General features: G+C 49.4%; 1 protein-coding gene across 1 annotated transcript; it reads left to right on the forward strand.

Moving 5' to 3' along the window:
• Positions 1–1046: 1046 nt before the first annotated feature.
• LOC104508137 (5-hydroxytryptamine receptor 7-like) lies at positions 1047–10155 on the forward strand. The gene is made up of 2 exons (XM_010149657.1): positions 1047–1556; positions 9357–10155. The coding sequence occupies exons 1-2, from the start codon at positions 1048–1050 to the stop codon at positions 10126–10128; spliced, it is 1281 nt and encodes a 426-aa protein (XP_010147959.1). The 5' UTR covers position 1047; the 3' UTR covers positions 10129–10155.
• Positions 10156–12805: the final 2650 nt, after the last annotated feature.

Below are 12805 nucleotides of genomic sequence, written 5' to 3' on the forward strand. Positions count from 1 at the left end.
TGCCCGGAGCTCGCAGGGGCTCGCCTGAAGGATGTCTCACCCCCTCGGCTCAGGTGACTGCGGGACCACCATCACCCCAGCCTGGGGAGGATGCAGGGTGGGGGGCTGCAAAGGGGTGTGTGTGTGTGTGTTGCAATCCTGCTTTGATTTAAACAAAACTCCCTTCAAGGGGACAAGGGGCTTTGAAACAAAAAGAGGAGGGTGAGCTTGTGCATGACGCTTGGAGCCCTGCACCGGGATGAGCCCTACCCTAAAGTTTCCCCGTTGACGGCTGGGGGATACTTGCAGGGGTGACTGCCCGGGGATGGGAGCGCCGTAGGTGCTCCCCGCATATCCCTGCTGTGCGCGCGGGGGTGATGCTCACGGGCTGGGATGCCCTGACTGCGCGTGGTACCCTGCATGCCGTGGGTGCGCTCCCACCGCCACCACCCCGCGCCGTGCTGCCGTGGGTATGTACGTCGCGTGTTGCCGTTACAGCCGTGTGCCTGGTTTTACAGTCGCAGCTTTGAGGTTTATGTGTTAATGCATGCAGGAGATAGAGCCGGTGACGTGTGTGTGCCCGTTCGTGGCTGTGACTTGTGCTGTCACTCACTCTTCCACATCCACATACGTGTGTGTGTGGCTGCATGGGATTTAAGCGTATGGATGCTCAGGAGAAGCACAAGACCAGCAGCACAGCTCAGCAGTAACACATAAAAACACGGGCAGTTAGGATCAACTGCCGTTTTCTGTGATGCTGGAAAAGCACGCCAATGATCAGGCAGCTGTTGTGGGCGGTCTGGGAAGCTTGTGCTCCTGTAAAAGTGGAGACAAGCTTTCTCCGAGCATCCTCCAGCCAAACTGTATTTCTCCAAACCTGCTTTGGAAGCGGTGTCTTGCTGAGCACGTGAGATGCAGCTGCAGCTTTGGGAGGCGTGAGCAGGGGGAGGGGAAGGGGGGATATTTTATTTTCTTAGTCTGTTAGTGATAAAACGTTCTGGTTTGTCACTGGAGGTGTCACTGCTGGGAGAAACCTCGTGCCACTGCCTGCCGCGGTGAGCTCAGAGCATGTTGCTAAGGGCCAGCCCCAGGCGGTTTCTGGAGCACCATCTTCTCTTTGTGGAGAACGCAGAGCAGCAGCACCCAGCTCAGAAATCACTCCCGAATCCATTCATGACTGAGGAACCCTCTGTCCCAGCCAAGCCAGACCTGCCATCCTCCAACCTCACCAACGCGACCGACTGCGGCGAGGAGATCTTGCTCTATGGGGACACGGAGAAGATCGTCATCGGAGCGGTGCTCTCCATCATCATTCTCATGACCATAGCCGGTAATGGTTTGGTCATCATCTCTGTGTGCATCGTCAAGAAGCTCCGGCAGCCCTCCAACTACCTGGTGGTGTCCCTTGCAGCCGCCGACCTGTCGGTAGCCTTTGCTGTCATGCCCTTTGTGACCATCACAGACCTGGTGGGGGGAGAGTGGCTCTTCGGGAAGGTCTTTTGCAACGTGTTTATCGCCATGGATGTTATGTGTTGCACCGCCTCCATCATGACCTTGTGCATCATCAGCGTGGACAGGTAAGGGAGGACAAGGCACCTGCCATGTATTCAGGTGGGCTTGAATATAAGGGTGTTTCTGGAAGTTGAAGGCCACTAGAATCATATTCTTGGTTGGATCAGTGCCTCTGCATGTGTTTTCCAGGTGCATGGGGTTGCTGAGAACTTTGTGTAGGATTTAGTTGTCTCGGTCCCTTTGGAAGGGCTGGGCTTAAAATGCTTTCTCAAGTAACTTATTCTAAGTTACTTGCTTAGTCCCCCCTCTCTAGGCAGCTGCTTCATGTTCTTGCTCAGCTTGAGGAACAGAGCCTGTAAGACAGATCCGTGACCTGACCTTCTCCGTGGAAGGAGATTGGACCATAAAATTACTCAAGAAAACAGAAAAACCCAACCCATGTGCACTTTGAAAAAACAGGTTACAGGGCTCTGGAGCCCAGTCAGATGGGATGCTGTGCTGCTCCCTGGGCTTGTGCCTTGGCTAGGGATGTCAGCAACTCCCCCCATCCCAACTCCCCAAAACCTCTGGTATAACCTAGTGCATACATTTGTGAGGATTTGCTGGTTTCAACTCCTTTGCCTGGGGTCTGGAGGGAAAGGCTAAGCCTGCCTGGCAAACTGGCAAGACTTGGGCAAGCCAGCACCCCCATGGGTCTAATTATAGCAGCCTGCGTCATTAGGGACATTGTGCTGACGAGCCGGTGGGCCGGATCCAGATCTGACGTGCACACTGGCTTTCTTGGAGGGTTCGTTTGGGTTTACGCTGGCACCGCTGAGCCAGGCTGGTTCGTGATAAGCAGCTCTGGGAAGGGAGACAGCCAACGAGGTATCTGCCTTCAGCTATACAACCTCCCCGGCCACCCTCCCGCCCTCTCCAGGTATGAAACCGGGCGACGAGGCAGAAGGGACAGAAAAAATCCTGCTGCTGCTGCTGAGTAATATTATGCTCTGGGAAGCAAACAGCAAGTCCTGCTCCAAAACCCTTGCCCCCTTGCCAGCTGCTGCTCCCTGCGAGCTGCCCTTTGCTCCACAGCCCCAATCAGCTCAGCGCTGCTGGCTAGAAGGCAAAATCACTCCCAGGCAATGTGACAAGGTCCAGCACTGCTGCTGAACTCGCTTTGTTTTAATGAAAAGCCTGTTCATAAGAAAGCAGGTGTGCTCAGAGCTGACAGAATTCTGTCCCTGTTAGAGGGAAGAGATTAAACGCAGAGATGGAATACGTGAAGGCTGCCTCTTGATGAGTGAGGAGCAGGGGAGCAGCTACACATCAATCAGATTGGCTTTGTTTTAAAAATTTCCCTTCCCTTCCATCCCATCCAAGTCCAATCCTTGGAGAAAAAGCACACAAATATGAGAGACCTTTCACAGAAATCATTGCAATCGATTCCCTTTGTTCATCCCACCTCTCCTGCCCGATGTCACTGCTCCTGTGAGCAGACCGCAGTCAGAGAACACTGTGCAGGCAGGTGCCTGGGGTTGAATTTGGTCGGTTCTTCCCCACTGGAATGGGCAGGAGGTCTCGGGGAGGTGTGGACACCAGAATGGGGGATCCACGTGTGCTGAGGCTAAATCCTGGGTGGTGCTGAGTGCCGCAGGGAAGGCAGCAGGGAGGAAACTACTCAGTGTATGACAGGCAGAAGTTGCATCTGCATAACTGAAATCCCCAGCTTAAATCACAGAATGAATCACAGACTGGTTTGGGTGGGAAGGGACCTTAAAGACCATTCAGTTCCAACCCCCCTGCCACGAGCAGGGACACCTTCCACTAGACCAGGCTGCTCAAAGCCTCATCCAGCCTGGCCTTGAACACTTCCAGGGATGGGGCATCCACAGCTTCTCTGGGCAACCTGTTCCAGTGCCTCACCACCCTCTCCGGGAAGAATTTCTACCTGATGTTCAATCAAAATCTCCCCTCTTTCAGCTTAAACCTGTTACCCCTTGTCCTGTCACTACAGGCTCTTTTAAATGAGAGCAGCCCTAAGGCTGCTCTGAGTGGCACCCACTGCTCATAGAGCCAAGGAGGAGCTCTTTCAACTGAGTGATGCTGGAGGCACTTGTGGGTATGCTTTTCCTGTCTCCAGCACATCCCCCTCCCCACCTTTCTGGGGAACCATCTCTGTCCAGTTTGCACAGAAGAGCTTGGTGGGCTTTAAGTTCCCTTCCAACCCAAACCATGCTGTGATTCTATGAAAAATCATGCTACCAGAGCTGAGCTGCAGGGAGGGAAAAACCATCCCACATCAGAGGGACACGGTCCCATTCCCTGTCTTATGCAGCTTTTCAGCATCTACTCAGCTCTGCTGCACCAGCTCCAAGCAGCATGCAAACCTCAGTCCTTTTTGGATGTCAGAGAGGAAAGGGGAGCTGCAGCAAAGGAATGATGGTGGGAGCAGGTTGTGCGGTGCTTATATACAACAGCTTTACCCTTCTGTGCTTCAGACCTCTCAAGAGTGAAATAGGAAAAAACTGAGATACAAGAGTCTGCCACAGAGCCTGAGTCTTCTGGCCCCAGCTCGTTTCTCAGGTGTGTTGGCACAGGGACCATGCTGTGCTGGGAGCTTGACTGGGCTGCAGCATCAATGTTTGCTCCCAGATCTTCATCTCCACCCCCTAGATGCCTGATGGGGAAGTTGAGTCATGAGAGGGGAATTGCTTAAGATGTATTTCATAGAATCACAGACTGGTTTGGTTGGGAAGGGACCTTTAAAGTTCTCTAGTCCATGACCCTGCAGTGAGCAGGGATGTTTTCAACTAGATCAAGGTGCTCAGAGCCCCATCCAACCTGACCTGGAATGGTTCCAGGGGTGGGGCAGCTACTACCTCTCAGGGCAACCTGTTCCAGCATTTACCACCCTCGTAAAATATTTCTTCCTGATATCTAGTCTGAATCTACCCTCTTTTAGTTTAAAAAACATTACCCTGTGTCCTGTCACAACAGGCCCTGCTAAAAAGTGTCCCCCCCATCTTTCTTGTAGGCCCCTTCAGGTACTGGAAGGTGCTATAAGGTCTTCCCGCAGCCTTCTCTTCTCTAGGCTGAACAAGCCCAGCTTCTATCTGGGAAAAGAAAAAGAGTGAATGCTGTAATTTGAGCTGAATGAAGACTGGCAGGGCAGAAGGAAAGGAGTGGACTGTCCTCACACACCTTGGCGCTGGGCGGGAGGAATGGCAGGCTGCAAGTGCAGGGGGCTGAAGGGTTCAGGCTGTTCCAGAGATTGAGGAGGGAACAGGGAATAATTGGGATGCCCTCTGATGCACAAAGGGGTAGTGACTGGGGCACCGTCCTGGTGCTTTCTGCCCTGAGGGTGCCCAGGAACACGCTGTGAGTTATGAGAGTTATCCTGGGACAGTATCCGGAGCATTCTGTAATTCATGGTTGCTCCACATCAACCCATCATCCTTGCTACTCCCACAGGGTAGTTGACGGAGGTGGATTGACGGAAAGCATGGATCCAGGATCACATCTGTATCTCCACCGCCCCTTAAACCTGGCATGGGCAGTATTTTTCATTTGGCTCCTGATGGAAGCGTTGACGAATCGCATGTTTCAGCTTCTGTGTTGATAACAAAGCAAAACCAACCACAGAGCTACAGCAAAAGGATAGCTGAGTTTGCAGAGAGCCTGAAACTCCTGCTCCAAAAGAGATTAAATGGTGGTTCATCTCAGTGAGGTGTTAACGGGAATTTCCACCAGTGACAATGGCGAGCTGTTCCTCCTGCCCTGAGAGAAAGAAGGGGAACAGCCCAGGTGCTTCTTAGAAATGTAAATACCTCTCCCAGTTCTGTCCTGAACGCCAGCTTGGTCAGCACTATTAGGCAAGTGCCTGTTTCTGCCGAACAGGAGGCTGCAATTCTATTGATGGCTGAAGTGTCCTCATATTTTGGTTATCCTGGATTTAAAAGATGCTTGGTTTGCCCAAAATGACGGATACTATCAGAATGTAGGTTGTTATTATTGATTATTAATGCAGCACGCTTTCTAAAAGCCTCTTGATTGAAGCTAGTAGAACTAATCTTATCAGAAGGGGAGTTTGATTGATTTTCTTGTAAATCAAAAAAGAAAATTGCTGGAAACATTCATCTTTCTCTTACATTTCTTATATAATAGCCTGCCACTCTTATAGATACTTTATTTCTACAAATCAAAACCAAAGCAACAATAAAAAAAATTCCATTTGGCTGTTCAGCTTTTGATTAAGTTCCCTGTAAAAATGACAAGCGGCTGACAAAAGAAGCTCCCCAAACCCCACATATCACTTCACTTTTTCCTAGTGGAAGGAGAAGTCTCCGTCCATTTCCCAGGAAGCCCCACTGGGGCTCTCCTTTCTCCCCGGCAAGTGTTTTCTACCCAAAATCAGATTATATGCTCCAAATTGTCATCATCCTCAGGAAAAAGGTTGCTTCCCAAAAGAGTCGGGGGACACAGCCTGCACAGCATTTTACTAGAACAGCTTTCCTGTATCCTTCATCCAAACATGTACCAGGCCAGGTAAGTCCCTGTGCTGCATTTTCTGCTAGCTGGAATTCCTGGGATGGTCCTGCTAGCCCTGGCTTAGGGCATGAGCAGATGAAGCCACAGGTAGCTGCAGCCTCCACCTGGAGGTTTCCTCTCCTTTGGCAGGATGGGGCTGGTATGGTGTCAGTCTGGAAGCAAGGTAAGGAGCTTAAATTCATCCCATGGGATTGTGGTAAAAACAGTGGGGTCTGGGAAACCTCAATTCTGGGCTGATTTGGGCTCAGCCAACCCGTGTGAGTGAAGGTTTGTCCTCCTCGAGTTTGCCAGCTGCAGAATGGAGACAGGAGACCCTTGGAGAGGTTTTGTTTTCCTTTATTTAATTCCTGACATAAGGATTCAACAATTACGATTTAGTGTATAATAAATGCACTGAACTGGCTCGTCCATGGGGTGGGTGGTGGACCCCAGCCTGATCCTACCCCATGGCCAGGTCTGGGGCTGCGCAGACATCCATGGGAGTGAGGATGTGGAAGGAATTTATGGCACAAGGAACGAGTGGCACAAGGAATCAGCTCTGCACAGTGGGGGCCCTGGAAATCCACATGAACCACCGGTAAATCACTGCTCCGGGAACTGGCTTTTGTTACCTGATTACCACTAAACTTGATGAACAACAGGACACACACACAAAAAGAATCAAAGCAAGAGAATTTGATTTGAATTTCATTGCATGCCTGTGCAATCTCGCCTCGTGCACTGCCATAAACGCTGGCCTATTTTTGAGGTCTTTCTGCTCGCATTGAAATTAATAGCAAAGACCTTAAAACAGCCCCATTTCCTCCAACAGCGACTGCACAAGGCACCACAGATTAAACATGTCAGCTTTGGCTGCTTCTTAAGTCTTGTCACTGTGCATTTTGCTTGGCTAGCGTGTAAATTCCTTGAAGTTTCCATAAATCCTGAGTGGATCGGCTTCTAAAGAAAACCCAGTAATAGCATAATAAAGGATATCACACAACACAGCATATATTAGTTTGCAAAGTTCTTGGCTTGCATATACAGTGATTTTTGGGTGCTGAACTTGGAGAAACGTGAGCAGGGTATAGTATTCTCCCAGCCTGGGGGATATTAAGTAAGTCTGCTCTCCCTCCATAGTCCCTTCCTACAGCAGGAAGGATATTTGGCAGCATCCCTCCAACCTGCTCCTACTCATCTCTCTGAGTCCCATTCTTCCATCCAGGCTCATCGCTTCTTGCTGTGCTCAGCCAAGGTAGGAAGGAGGAGATGGTATGTTTTGGAAGAACACCACCAGAATCAGCCCTGTTGTCCATCTCCATTTCACCAGGCCTCTTCCCTCATGCACAGGGCTCCATGGGGGGATGGGGTTAAGAGCCCTTTCCCATCCCAAGAGGTTGTGTTGCTTTTGCATGGGTGAATGTCAGCCTTCAGCCTGTACCACTGCTGGGTGTTTGAGCAGCATAGGTAGTCATGGAGAGTTTTGTTTGGGTTTTTTGTGACTAAGGCCATCTGAAAAAAATACAGAGGGAACAGGAAAAGAATTATCCAGTGAATTAATTAAAAAATTTTATTGGGGAGTCAGGGAAGAACACTTTGGGCTTTGAAATTATAAGGAAGAGAGGACAAATTGAATTTTATTTATTTTTTTATTTTCCATCTTCTTCCAATATAAGGGTAGGATCTGGAAAAGGGAAAGCATCAGGGAAGAAAAATCTCTTAATGCTTACAATGAGACTGATTGCTGGGAAAAAATAATGATACAGCAGAGGTAAAATTCTCTGCAGAAATTTTTCTTTTAGCAGAGAAGCCCATTTTCTCGGCAGAAAAGCCTTTGAACAGCTTTCAGTAAAAAGTATCCATACAGCTGCTGTCTCATTGCCCCTTTGGACTGACACACTTTATCCAAGAAAATTATGAGGTGATGTGATCCTGCCTAAAAATACCTACAAAATCCTGAGAGCAGGCAGGTTTGAATCAAAAAGGCTGTAACATAAAAGAAATCCATGTGACAACCAGAGGTTTTTGCTGGATGGATTGAGACTGGATAGCAGGCAGATGTTTTTCAGTGGGAACACTGGCTGACAGCAGGCAACTCCCTACTGATTTATTAGTTTGTAATTTCAATTTACCAACTAACAGTTGACACAATTTCTTAGTCACATGAACCCTCTCTGTCAAGGCTGGGGATGGTTCAAAATTACACCCTGTACTCTAATCCAGAGCTGACGGGTGATGCAGTTTGCAGCTCCTTTCAGTCAAGCCAACAAGGTAAGTCCTAACTCCAGGCATCAAGATTTGTGAATCTGTGGGTCACCACATGCTTTTGGGATCTCCCACTTGGAGCTCCTCTCGTTTTATTCTCCCGAGAAGGCTGGACACCATCACTTCAGGAACTCTGGGCTGTGCAAGGGAGCAGACTGCTCCAGACATTTGCAACTTGTACATGCTCCTGCCTCGGTTTCTAGAGGTCATCTCCGAACCTGTAGGTTTGTCCTAATATTGCAGGCTGATGGAGAGGGGAGCAGTGGGGTGTGCTGCTGACAGTGGTGTCTCCCATGAGTGCCAGTGCTGCGAGATGCAAACACACAGTCTGTCAGCTGAAAGAAGGTGGGAGTCGATAGATGTCCGTCCTGCACCGCAGCCCATCACCCCATCGCTGGCTTTGCTTTCTGTCCCCATCCAGACACATCCTTAAGGCTGCCCAAAGAACAGATTGCTCCTTGCTTACACGCTGCCTCAGAGACTGCTCAGCTGCAGGTTGTATTTCTTCCCTGGGTTCCCAAGTTGACTGGACAAATGAAAGCTGTTGTCCATCCCTCTTCCCATTAAACATTAGTATGGGTCCACTCATTTCATCCGGAGTTAATCCTGGTGCAAGGATTACTCCGTGGATCACCCATCCCACTTTTGGGTGATTCCCTGGCAGAGTGACAGTTTAGAGTGAGTTACATGCCATGGGTAGAAGTAGTTGCATGTTCTCTATGCAAATGAATCCCGGTGGAAAACTAAGCTTTTTTTAAGCATTTTTATTCCCCAGGAAACCACGTGGAGCTCAGACTGCACTCAGATGACATTGCTTGCCATGCATGGGGTGGTTGCAAGAAAGCGGTGGGGAATAGTTGAAACAGGGTGTTTAGGCAAGAGAGCTGAAAGGGTGTGAAATGCATTTCACAGAAGATACTGCAGCTGCGTGTCTCAGGGAACACTTTTCCTGCAGGGGATTAATTTCTTGTCTCCACCCAGGGTTGAAATTCTCCTGTGGCAGAGCATTAACAGCTGATTAGGGATGAAAACCACCTAACAGCATTCACACTTTGCAGCCCTCTTAACTCTGCCATTCTTCTCTTTCCCAGGTACCTGGGAATCACTCGGCCGCTGACATACCCGGTGAGACAAAACGGGAAGCTGATGGCCAAGATGGTCTTCATCGTTTGGCTCCTGTCGGCCTCCATCACCCTTCCTCCTCTTTTTGGCTGGGCCAAGAACGTCACCGTGGAAAGGGTCTGTCTCATCAGCCAGGACTTTGGGTACACAGTCTACTCCACGGGGGTTGCCTTCTACATCCCCATGGCCGTCATGCTCGTCATGTACAGCCGGATCTACAAAGCCGCCAAGGTCAGCGCCGAGAAGCACCGCTTCATGAACTTCCCCAAGCATTATGAAGAGGAGGGCGTCTACTGCCTAGAGGGCTCCAGCCGGAGTCACCACAGCTCCAAGCGCACCAGAGCGGTGGAGGAATGCGCCACACTCTCCAAGCTGCTCCGGCAAGACCGAAAGAATATTTCCATCTTCAAGCGGGAGCAGAAAGCAGCCAGGACCCTCGGCATTATCGTGGGGGCGTTCACATTTTGCTGGCTTCCGTTCTTCCTGATGTCGACAGCTCGGCCTTTCATCTGCGGCATCCGCTGCAGCTGCATGCCCCTGCGGCTGGAGAGGACTCTGCTGTGGCTGGGGTACACCAACTCCCTCATCAACCCCTTGATTTACGCTTTCTTTAACCGCGACTTGAGGACTACTTTCTGGAACCTCCTGAGATGCAGGTACAGGAACATCAACAGGAGGCTCTCTGCTGCCAGCATGCATGAGGCCCTGAAAGCCACAGAGAGGCACGAATGCATCCTGTAGAGCCGTGTCCTCTTGCTCAGTGCCTGACCAACCAACTCCTGCCTCTCCATTTCAGGTTCCTTGCTTCTCTTGCCTCTCAGAGCTGGCAGAAACCATGTGTGCTGCTGTCTCCCTGCCAGACATCTCCGCTGAGTTGACACCCCTTTCTCTCGCTCCGGTTCTCCTCGCCTTGGGAACAAGCGGGTAGCCCTTCCTCCTCACCACATCCCAGGAGGGAGATGAGCAGCCATGAACAAGACTTGGGGGGGTTCAAGGTCTACCACTGATTGAGGGCAAGTCACACCACCTTTCTGTGCCTCAGTTTCCCTATCTGTGGAAAATAAAAAAAAGGAAAAGCAACCCTCCCAACCAACTAACAAAGGGAAAACAACCTAAAACTGACAAGACTGTGTCTCTCCACCTTTGTAAAGGGCTCTAAGTTCTGTTGAAGGCACACAATATACTACATAGAGATTATATTGGCTGTACTTCTTTATCAAACATGACAGCAGCTATAGGGTCTGTGGTAGATCCAAGTATTCATGCCATCCCAGCTTACACAAACTCTTTCCACCGACATAATTGCATTTTACACACTGAGCTCAAGCCCAGGTATGCACATCAGAGCAGTAATACAAATGACCCCGTTTCCCCTCACACTGTAGCACTTGAGAGAGGCACGGTTGCAGAACGAAACACAAATGAACACAGAGTTTCCTTTATGGTTGGATAGGAAAGTCCAACGGCCTCCTCATCAGGGCAATGACCAGTGAGCAAAGACAGTTATGTTTATTGGGTTGTACTGTAATTCATTCTCAGACAAGCGATGTGTGTTCATTATTTGTGGCTAATTGACTCCATAAAAGCACGCTTTGTTTGACAACAGAAAAAAGTATATAATTTCTCTGACAGCTTTACAGTGCTTCAGTATGATGTCCAGCAAGCTTGAAAAAAATACACTAAGTGATGTACCCTTTTTTTAAAAAAAAAAGAAAAAAACAACAAAAAAAGCGTGCCTGATTTCTTTATTTATTTATTCAGATTCTTCAGTCACTTTGACTTTAAAATGTCCCTTTAACTTTTACGTGGTGGTGGAACTTGGCTTCCTGCTCTTTGCTCTTGACCAGCCTTGTTGCATCAACCTTGCCTTGCAGCCCCACAAACCCTTGCCCATCTGTAGATGATGTCTGTTCAGTTGTTTGAACATCTATCTGTTTTTTCTCATCAAAGCCAGACTGTTCAAAGTCTCGGAGAAAGGGGTTTCTAGTCCTTCCTCCACTACAGATTTTCTTTATGAAGCAAGAGCGTATAAGTGGTCCCATCCATGAGCTGGGTGATTGCTGGCATGGTTTGGCTTATTAATCAAGATTGCTCGTCATAGAATGGCTCCTGGGAAATCTTTTGTGCTCTCACTCCCCCTCCTTTTAGTAAGCATTTCTTTCCCATTTCTTTTTATACCTGCTCTTTCTATAGATGCCCAACAGGGTCTACAGTTCACACCGGGGATTCACAGCAGGGAAACTGGCTCAAGCCCACTGTGAATGCCCCAGGAGACTGAGGGAGGTTGGGCACAGGAATAGCAACCAGTTTTTCTCCAAGCTTGTGTCCTTGCAGCTAGAGCCAGAATTGCACACAGGAGCAGGGAGGTTGTTGTAGCTGGTATATGGTCTCGAGTGGGGAATGTTTAAAGATCAGACAGTAAAGAGATCTGAAGGACTTACTTAGTCAAGAAGAGTAATAAAGGTTTGGCTGGAGCCCTTTTCACCTGCTGTCATACCCAGGAGATCTTTGTAGAGTAGCAAGTAATTCTGCTAAAGCACCGAACAGCTTTCCACCTATCTCCCATGGTTTGTACGTTGGCGTTAGCTTTGTGCAAGTCTGCCTGAGTCCCCTGTGACAGGGCTAGGCAGCCTGGCCTTGCAGGCACATTCAGATCCTAGCTCCTACTGCTCAGAGACTGCTCTGCATCTCTGCAGTCACATATTCCTGTCCAGGACCAACAAAAAATCCAGCCATGCTGAACTGCCTAGGGTGCATGCCAGCAGTAAAGACCTGTCCGCCACCATTATTCTAAAAAGATGGATTGCCCAGGGGAAATTGAGTGATGTCCATGAGATGCCCTATGCCCTCCCTGCAAACCAGAGACCCCAGTAAAAGAATGAGGCAGATGGCATGAGCATACCCTCACTCCCTTGCTTTCACACTACTGCCATGTGAACTGGTGCTAAACCTTGCAACAACCTTCCTGCTTTCCGTTGATGGTGTATGTTCACCTTTGCTACTCATCACCCTTCCCCAGTTTGGCTGCAGTATCTCATGATGCTTCTGCATCCAAACCTATATAATAGGTCTCCATGCACCACATCTCTAAGGCACTGTCTGACTGCCCATCTCAGGACCTGCTTATCAAAACCAACCCCTTTCCTCCCAGAAAACACTCTAGGCCATCGTCTCCTCTGTCACAACACTGTAGCAGCTGCTGGTCACTGGCTTTAGCCTGGCACAGGGACATGAAGTTGCTGCAGAGTCCGATTTCCCCCCCAGCTCCTTCCCTGCCATGGAGCTAACGGTGCCCTTTTGACAGAGCTGTCTGGATTAAAACTAACCAGCTGCTAATTCAGACTGCCTTGTCAGGATGTGAAAGCCTTGAGCCACCTCATTTCATGTTCAGCATATGACAAGAGAGTCTGGTTTGTTC

The sequence above is a fragment of the Eurypyga helias genome, unplaced genomic scaffold, assembly GCF_000690775.1.
Source record: "Eurypyga helias isolate BGI_N326 unplaced genomic scaffold, ASM69077v1 scaffold1694, whole genome shotgun sequence".
Classification (NCBI taxonomy): Eukaryota; Metazoa; Chordata; class Aves; order Eurypygiformes; family Eurypygidae; genus Eurypyga; species Eurypyga helias.